The 8,573-nt window shown below is 38.9% G+C and overlaps 2 protein-coding genes across 3 annotated transcripts; one reads left to right on the forward strand and one right to left on the reverse strand.

Moving 5' to 3' along the window:
- Positions 1-1,502: 1,502 nt before the first annotated feature.
- ndufa3 (NADH:ubiquinone oxidoreductase subunit A3) lies at positions 1,503-4,164 on the reverse strand. Its single transcript, XM_031734128.2, has 4 exons — positions 4,089-4,164; positions 3,750-3,824; positions 1,775-1,852; positions 1,503-1,677 (listed from the first exon to the last, which is right to left on the reverse strand). The coding sequence occupies exons 1-4, from the start codon at positions 4,129-4,131 to the stop codon at positions 1,586-1,588; spliced, it is 288 nt and encodes a 95-aa protein (XP_031589988.1). The 5' UTR covers positions 4,132-4,164; the 3' UTR covers positions 1,503-1,585.
- Positions 4,130-8,147, forward strand: tfpt (TCF3 (E2A) fusion partner). Of its 2 annotated transcripts, none has more exons than XM_031734125.2 (7): positions 4,130-4,223; positions 4,919-5,020; positions 5,776-5,892; positions 6,828-6,898; positions 6,994-7,063; positions 7,646-7,804; positions 7,904-8,147. In XM_031734125.2, the coding sequence occupies exons 1-7, from the start codon at positions 4,155-4,157 to the stop codon at positions 7,976-7,978; spliced, it is 663 nt and encodes a 220-aa protein (XP_031589985.1). In that variant the 5' UTR covers positions 4,130-4,154; the 3' UTR covers positions 7,979-8,147. The 2 variants fall into 2 exon arrangements, with proteins under 2 accessions (XP_031589985.1, XP_031589987.1); XM_031734127.2 differs by having other exon boundaries at positions 4,190-4,380.
- The last annotated feature ends 426 nt before the right edge of the window (positions 8,148-8,573 follow it).

Raw genomic sequence — 8,573 nt, forward strand, 5'->3', positions numbered from 1 at the left:
TCAGTATATGTAGGAACGCAGACATGATCAAGAGGACCTCCTGAAGTTCAAACCGACCATCAGAATGGGGAAGAAAGATGATTTAAGGGACTTTGAATGTCTCATGACTGTTGGTGCCAGAGAGTGCTCTGTGCATTTCTCAAACTGCTGATCTGCTGGGAACCATCTGTGGGGTTTACAGAGGATGGTCTGAAAACATCCAGTGAACATCAGTTCTCTGTGTGAAAATGGCCAGACTCCTTTAAGCTGATAGTCAGTCAACAGTAACTCAAATAACCACTACAACTGAGGTATGTAGAAGAGCATCTCTGTATCCACAAGACATCAAACCTCAAAGCAAGTGGTCTACAGCAGAAGAAGACCTCACTGGGGGCCACTCCTGTCAGGAAAACAAAGTTACAGTATGCACAGGCCCACCAAAAGTTAGACAATAGGGTATTTGAAGAATATTAAACTGTGTGAGTTTCTGAGGAATATTCCCAGCACCTTGTTGAAACTATGCCACAAAAGCTCTGAAAGCAAAAGGGGATCAAACCTGGTACAAGCACGGTGTACCTAATGAAGTGGCCAGTAGCTCCCTTGCACTTTAAATCAAAGCTGAACAAAAAGGCGAGAGCTGGCCTGTCACAACTCCATCAAATACAAGTTCAGAACTCTTCCGTTAAAAGTGAAATGTTGTTAGACATTAGACACATTTATTTATTTATACACTTTATCTGCAGAAAACAATGCATCCCTTCAGACACTACAGAATATGACACTACTATGAAGATGAATATTTCAGAGGAACAGACTTTATCTGGAGTACTAATGCTTACATGTGAAATAAAAGGTCTATGAAATAAGCTTTTGCATGCTTTGTAAAACTGAGATTTCTGTACAGAACATACAGCATATAGTTATATTGTTATTTAGTATATTCAAACTTCATGCAGGTGAGTAGAAATAGGAGATACTGAAAAATATTAAACAACCTAATTCCTCACATTCTCACAAAAGCCCCCCCCCCCCCAAAAAAACCCCAAAAAACAGGGGGTATCCACTATAATAAGTTTCTTGCTGTGCTGCTCTGCATATTGTTCTGCCACCTTACTGAGCAGTGCGAGCAGAATTAAAGCTGGTATGAAAAGAAGGATTTTTTTTTTTTTAAACAGCCTCAATCTGATTACAGCTTCTTATTTTTAAACTAAGCCACCAATGAAGATCAGAACTGTGTTGAAGCTTAGTTTCAAAACAAAAATCTTAACCCTGAGTAACTTTTAATTGAGAAAAAAACTGTTTCACATTATGTCTGTTTGAGAGGTAAAGGTGTAGATCAAACGTCAAGCAACTTAAACTGTGACTGATCAACTCTGCTTCGATTTCACAGCAAAATACTTTTTAATGCTGTTACTGATTACAGGCTTGGTTATTAATTAATTCAGCAGAACCAATTAGACACTGTTGCTATAATTTCCACGTCATTAACCTAAATGCACTGAAATAATACAGATTAACAAAAGTAGAATTAAATATAATCTTTATTGTTGGACACAGACATCGGAGGCAACTATTCAGACAGATATTAACATGAGAAAATCTGAAGTTATAGATTTTTGAGCCAATCCAAGTTTCTTCCTTTTGGTTCACATGGATGAGCGGGAATGTCAGGCATGTTTCCATCATCTCGCACAGGAACTGTGAAGAGAAAATAAGGTAGGAGTTTTAGGACGCTGAAACGTCAGCTTTCAATTAAACTCAAACCTGCTGTGACATAAAGATCGTCAGTGTTTACCTGGGTAGTTGTATGGCACAGCTGCGTTCAACATTGCTGTATATTTTGTAAGTGGGCTGATGAATGGAAGAATGGCACCTGAGAAAAGACATTTTAACACATATGACATTACACTCACAGTTCACTGTGTCTCTAAAGGTCAACTGACAATAAATGAATCATTGCACCAGGTGCACACTCATACAGAAACATAATAAACACAGATAGCAACTAATCTGACTGGCATGGCTTTAAGCATCAATATAAAGTTAGTCATTAAAAATGTGCCAGAATCTTTATTGTTAGACACAGACATCGGAGCGAGTAATCTTGCACAATTATTCAAATAATGTAAAGTAAAAAGGCATACTGATAGGCGGGGCAACAACTGGTAACCATATGCACTTCGAAGTTAACATCTACTTTTTATCTGACTTCGTCAAATTCATCCACATAGCTGCTATTCTGCTGATTTATGAAAATTCAGACCAAAAGATTTTGGAGCCCTCTGACCAAAAACAATGTTAACTTGTCTGGCATTTTGGACAAGTTTCATTAAGAAACTGTATACACACTCCTCCCTCATTGAATTGATTTGTTTAGGTTCTTTAGCTTACTGATTTTCTCCAGTTTGAAACAAAAATAATAACGCAGAAGAAGTGATTTTATGTTAGTTTTCACAACAAATTCCTCCATGACTGAAACAGCCACATATCTACTACTGTGGAATCAGCAAAGACGCTTCAAATCACTGGTCGTTGAATAACACAAGTAACCAAAGCCAGCTGTCTGCAGTACATGAAGCAGAGTAACATAACAGGCGGGCAGATGTTGATGCCGAGTTAGGCGAGATTTTAGAGTCAAGCTGCTAAATAGTTTCTTAAATACACTACTGGAAAGTTCATGAACAATGACACTGTTATTTTCTGATTATAAACTAATTTGATATTGGCCACAAAAATTCAGTAAATTCTGTATTGTGTTGTTAAATAATGTATTTATATTGAACTTTTCTACACCTACTTACCGCACAAAGCACTTCAGTCTACAAGCTACATGTTACCCAAACAGCACTGTGTTCCATAAACTTTAAGCATATATCTGCCCCACATCCACAGCCAGTTTCAAACCACCAACATGCACAAAAGTTTCAACTGTGCGAGGACACTGGAACACAGCAAGGCTCGCTGGTGAAGTACACCATCGTGCCACCTCTATACAAGCAATGTAGGATCGCCCGATGCCACTCTCTCTCTTGTTTGCAGATAGTTCAAAATGCAGCTGCTCGACTCTTAACTTGTACAAAAAAAAAGGCAGAATATCACTCATGTTTTAATCCATAGATTAGCTCCACCATATATTACAGATCTTTTAACTCCAGGTCACTGAGGTCATCATCGCAACAACTTCTCTCATGAAAACTAAAAGTGATTAGGTTTTTGTTGTGTTTGTCCCCTGGCTCTGGAATAGTCTGCTACCCCACATAAGAAGCTGTTAAACAATAAATTGTTTTAAATCATCTCTAAAAGATCGAAGCTCTATCTACTTTAAATTGCTTTTTGTCAAGTGTGAGGTCCCTCGTGTGTTTAATTGGGTTCTTGAAACCTGGATTACAAGTGACTGTGCCTTTAAAGTACTTTGGTCAACTCTTGTTGTTTTAACACGTGCAATATAAATAAAAGGACTTGACAGACAAAGGCTTTAACGTGCTTATTTGTTTTCTTTATTCGGTCTTTCCATGCTGGACATATAAATCGTATACTCAGTTAAATTAAACTGAACACAAGACAGCTAGGGTGATGTAAATCCAAGACAGCGGATTATTGTGAGACGTATTGCTAGCAATTAATTAATATTACATGTTGCCACACTGTCATTCATCGGCTTTGCAGAACTGCCATTGTATGTTATTTAAAGCTATGCTCTCTCCCTCTCTCTCTCTCTCTCTCTCTCGCTGCACCACACTCTCACAGATTTCTAATGGTTGGTTACTTACCAACCAGTCCAATTCCACAAGAAGCCAAAATAACCGGCTCCTTGTTCCACGCATTCCTCAGGAAAGCTCCGATTCCTGCAGACAGAAACCAACAGGCAGGTTAAAAACCGCACCGAGGGACAGGCTACGTACGGTTAACCAATGCTAGCTAACGTTAGCAACACATCCAAGGTCACATTTTTAATTTTATTTCGAACGAATACATCAGAACTAAAGTACCTCTGATATCCGGTTAGAGTAATTTTAAATATTTAAGGTATTTATCTGTACTACCCGAGGGTCCAAATAAACCGAATTTTACTGATTAGATGTCAAAAAGATGACAAAATATACACATACCCGCCATATTGTCTGGTGTAGTTTCCACCGAGCGAGTTCTCATGGGAAATGTAGTGACTGCTAAAAATGACGTATAATTCCTGCGCCCGCCGCACGAAAACAGAGAGGGAAATAGAGGATCCTTGGAAGCTTCAGGTTTGATTTAAGTCAGCTATCATGTTATTAAACGGTCTTAGCTAAAGCTAAACAGAGAAAACGACATTATACGCAGCTTGTGCTCAGGCTGATGATGACACTGGTCGAAGTGTCGCTTTAAACACACGTTAAAAGCATCGTTTCGGGACTAACAAATGTAAGTACAATTAGACTAATGGATTGTTTTAGTACTAAACAATTATCAGGCGTGGTGACATCAGAAGTCTAAAACACGGGAAATTCTTAATTTGAACTTTTCCGCAGTGTTCAGCCGTTTTTAATCCACTGGGAACGCCGACCACAATATCAGGCTTTTACTGACTCACAAACAACTGCTGAATTACTGTAATTACTATGCAGATCTCAGCATTGCGCAGTATAATAGTAGATTTAAATTTTGTGTTATAATTTTATATCGGCAAAGAATGTGGAACTAAATCTTTAAGTTAAGTGTAGGTGAGTAAATCCTGAGCACCTCTTTTGCTGCAGGTATTTCCGCTATAAAGTCACGAGGGCAGTTGCAGCCACTTTGCTTCACAGACAAACTGAGTGGTTAAAACACCATTGCTGGCCCTAGGCAGTGAGGCCGTTGAATCCTATTTGCCCAGTGTATTTGTTAGTATTTCTTCTTGATGAATGACTCATAACCACTGCACAGGCTGTTTACATTAACAAAGAAACTTCTTTCCCTCCAGATGATGGAGGATTTCTCTGGCTTGGCTCTGCCTCCTCTATTCGGAGGTCACATCCTGGAAGCAGAACTGGAGCCTGGTGGTGTGGAGCTGGGACCGGGAGAGGTAATGTTATTGATCTATATAAAGGTGCTTGTCATGTTAGCACACGTGGTAACACTTATTAAGTTTGCCGATTAATACAAATTCACAGCTCATTTAATCAGGTCTCCGATGTTGCCAGCAGATATGAATCAGTACGCCGACGCAGAATTTATATAATATAATAGTAAGGCTGGTCTTACAAACCTTTAAATGAAAAAACACCAGTCACTTTATTTGTTTAAACAAGACACTCATCTTTCACAGACATTTACTCCATTTTTTCTGTCTTCTTTTTTGGTTCAGTAGTTTAGCTTTTTTTTAGTTTTTTCCGTCTTTTCCCTTTGAAATGAGACTACATTAATACTCAGACCTTCTCCCTATGAACTTCGATCCTCTGTGACACAGATCTCATGCATGAAAATGTCACTGAATAGCTGCTACTTTACACATCATTGCCCCCCCTCTCCTTTCCCATTACAAAAAAAAAAGGGTTTTAGAATTTTTAGAATACAGGGAGTTTGGCTCAAAGCACATGGTAACACTTCCATGTGCCACCCACATTTAAATGTATTGAAGATTAATCTTTCTAAATCATTATACACCGCATAGCAGTTTTTATTTCCTAGCTCTTGCTGAATAATGTGGCTATAATAAGACGACTTTCTGCTTTACTTTGGTTTTGCTTTAAAACATTGAACAGGTAAAAGTGTTTTCTTGTGAGAACAAACAATGTGATGTCAGACACAAAACAGAATCCTGCTTTTTTATTTCTTTAGGTAGAGCTGGGAGGCACCGAGCTGCTTGAGAGCACAACACAAGAAGATGAAGAAAAAAGAGCTCTTGACAAAAGGAAATATCTGGCTCTGAGCAGGAAATGTAAAGAAATTGAACAGGTGTGTGTATGGTTGTCAAAAAAATAATACGTGAATAATAAAAATTACCAGATCAACACCACTGAAACAAAGCTTCACATAGCAGTGCTGCAGACAGGCAGGCACACAGCCCCTCCCCTCACTATCAGCTAAACAACACTTTGAGATGTCAGTAGAACTCCAGTTTCAACAACATTGAAGTATTAAAATGTTATGATAAACGTTAACTTGGCTGGCACATTACCGTTATATTATCTAATAGCCACATTATCTATCTATCTATCTATCTGTTAAGTTATTATTAAGGTAGTGACTATGGCTAACAATAAAACTTTGTTCGGGATAGGCAGCAAACCGTACCAGTCCTGCCCATAACATGTGATGTTAATGGAGGGTGTTCATTTAAAAGTAACACATTACCTTTATCTAGAAAGTGTTACATTGTGTTGTTAAGTCCCAGATTGAGTCAGAGGGAAGTGTATCAGCAGCTAGACCAAAACAGCTGACAGAAACATTAGTGAATCTATTTGATCAGCAGTGAAAGTCATGAGAAGCACAGCAGTGACTCACACAACCTAAAATATTGTTTGTTTGTTTGTTTGTTTTTTATATAATATGAAAAAAAACTGCTCTTATTGATGTTATTGTTTTTTTATTGTTTTAATCTTCAGAAATAATGCCTCTTCTTTTTTTTTATTACTTCTTCTCTTTTTTTCTTTTTTTTTACTAGTAGTAGTAGCTTTGAACATAGTATTGAGTATTCAGTGTTTTCCTGAGTATCTGTATCAAGTTTAAAATTCTAGTATCTAGTAAATGGTTTGTGCGACCTTACATCGCACAGGCCTGACTTCTGATTCAACTGTAATTATTTCAATAAGGTTTCTGAATATTCTCCTGCTGCTTTAATATTCTGATATATCAGTTCATCATTGATCCAACACATGCACTTTGTTCAGGTAAATCAGAAGATTCTGGGTCGCCTTCACCAAGTACAAAGAATTACTCGACGTCTGAAGAAAGAAAGGAGGTATAAACTGTCATTATAATAACTGAAAATTTTGTATGTTTTCTGAGAAGTTGCTCACTTTATGGCTCATTTGTGGGCTGTGTTAACTCTCACAGATTCCTCATGAAGACCTTAGATGCTCACGGGGATGACTACAGAAACGCTCAGCTCACTATACTGCTTGAGGTAAGGATTACAAACATTGGTGGATATCAAAGACAATATAAAAGATGGAAGTAGCTTCTGGGTATGAAAAGTGAAGCCGACACATTATTGCAGGGGTGGGGAACTCCAGGCCTCGAGAGCCGGTGTCCTGCAGGTTTTAGATGTGTCCTTGATCCAACACCGCTGATTTAAATGGCTAAATTACCTCCTCAACATGTCTTGAAGTTCTCCACAGGCCTGATAAGGAATTAATCATTTGATTCAGGTGTGTTGGCCTAGGGTGAAATCTAAAACCTGCAGTCCTCGTGGACTGGGATTGGGGACCCCTGCCTTAAACCTTCTTTTTAATGGATACCAAAGCGCAACTTCTCTGGGTCCCAAAAGACTTACTGTATAGAAGTGAATTTAGGTAAAATAGCCTGTGGCTCCCTCACTCTGTGAAACCTTTCCTGATGTTGGTAGTTTCAGGCCAGGGCAGTAGGCAGGCTTTTCCTTCAGCTTTCTGTTTGTATTGATTCTTCTGCTTTTGCTTGCTAAACTTTGAAAGGTCCTACAGAGATAGCTATGAGTAATATTTTGTTTTTCCCCTTGCCTTTGATTCAGGATGAATCTGGAGCCCATTTGGAGCCGGCTGCTGCAGCGGAAGATGAAAAGCTCAACGGTGTTTCCGGTTCCACTCCATCTGCAGCATCACATCACGTGGCTGGGACAAAGAAAAAGAGGCATCGAATTCCTCGTCAAGAAAAGGATAAAGAGCCACAGGTCAGTAAAGCTCTTTCCTGGTCTGATGCTGTCCGTGGACGTTTAACTGTGGGTATGTTAAAATGCTGGTAGTCCAAATCACAGACCTTCTTTTCCCAGATCGACCCGGAGATGTCGGCATTGGCAGAGACACAGTTTGGAGAAATGTCCAGCCCGACCTCGCTGTCTCATTGATCAAACCACTGTCCTGGATATCACGACGATGGTGACTAGAATAAGAGCGCCCAGTTTCCAGGACTGTTCAAAACACTGCCTTACTTGAGTTAACCTTTGTAATGTTGTGGTTTCACTTGAATATTGTGAACAGATTGAATTCCTGTAAAACGAGATGTTATTCACCTTATATATGTGTATATTTGTTTTGTATATACGAGGTTATATTTTTATAGTTGACAGTTGATGGCAACATATTTATGACAAGCGCATGATGTTGAAAACATGATTTGATAAATATTTGACATATTAGATAAATACAACAGGGTATTAGTATCGTTACTTATGATTTTATGATTTCTGATTCATCCCAAAGATCAATGCCATGAGGTCAGTCAGGCCAGTCAAGTTCTTCCACACCAAGCTCACTCGTCCATGTCTTTATGGACCTTGCTTTGTGCACTGGTGCACAGTCATGTTGGAATAGCAAGGGGCCATCCCTAAATTGTTCCCACAAAGTTTAGAGCATGAAACTGTCTTCGTATGCTGAAGTATTAAGAGTTCCCTTCACTGGAACTAAGCAGCCAAGGCCAGTTCCTGAAAATCAACTCCACGC

This window comes from Oreochromis aureus, linkage group 11 (genome assembly GCF_013358895.1).
Source record: "Oreochromis aureus strain Israel breed Guangdong linkage group 11, ZZ_aureus, whole genome shotgun sequence".
NCBI lineage: Eukaryota > Metazoa > Chordata > Actinopteri > Cichliformes > Cichlidae > Oreochromis > Oreochromis aureus.

Excerpts from the sequence above, each read along its gene's own strand:
- ndufa3 (XM_031734128.2), bottom strand. The coding sequence starts at position 4,131 with ATGAGAACTCGCTCGGTGGAAACTACACCAGACAATATGGCGG. Across the intron at positions 3,825-4,088 it reads TACACCAGACAATATGGCGG|GAATCGGAGCTTTCCTGAGG; the intron begins GTATGTGTATAT and ends TTCTGTCTGCAG. Across the intron at positions 1,678-1,774 it reads TGTGCCATACAACTACCCAG|TTCCTGTGCGAGATGATGGA; the intron begins GTAAACACTGAC and ends TTCTCTTCACAG.
- tfpt (XM_031734125.2), top strand. The coding sequence starts at position 4,155 with ATGACGTATAATTCCTGCGCCCGCCGCACGAAAACAGAGAGGGAAATA. Across the intron at positions 7,064-7,645 it reads AGCTCACTATACTGCTTGAG|GATGAATCTGGAGCCCATTT; the intron begins GTAAGGATTACA and ends CCTTTGATTCAG. Across the intron at positions 7,805-7,903 it reads AAAAGGATAAAGAGCCACAG|ATCGACCCGGAGATGTCGGC; the intron begins GTCAGTAAAGCT and ends TTCTTTTCCCAG.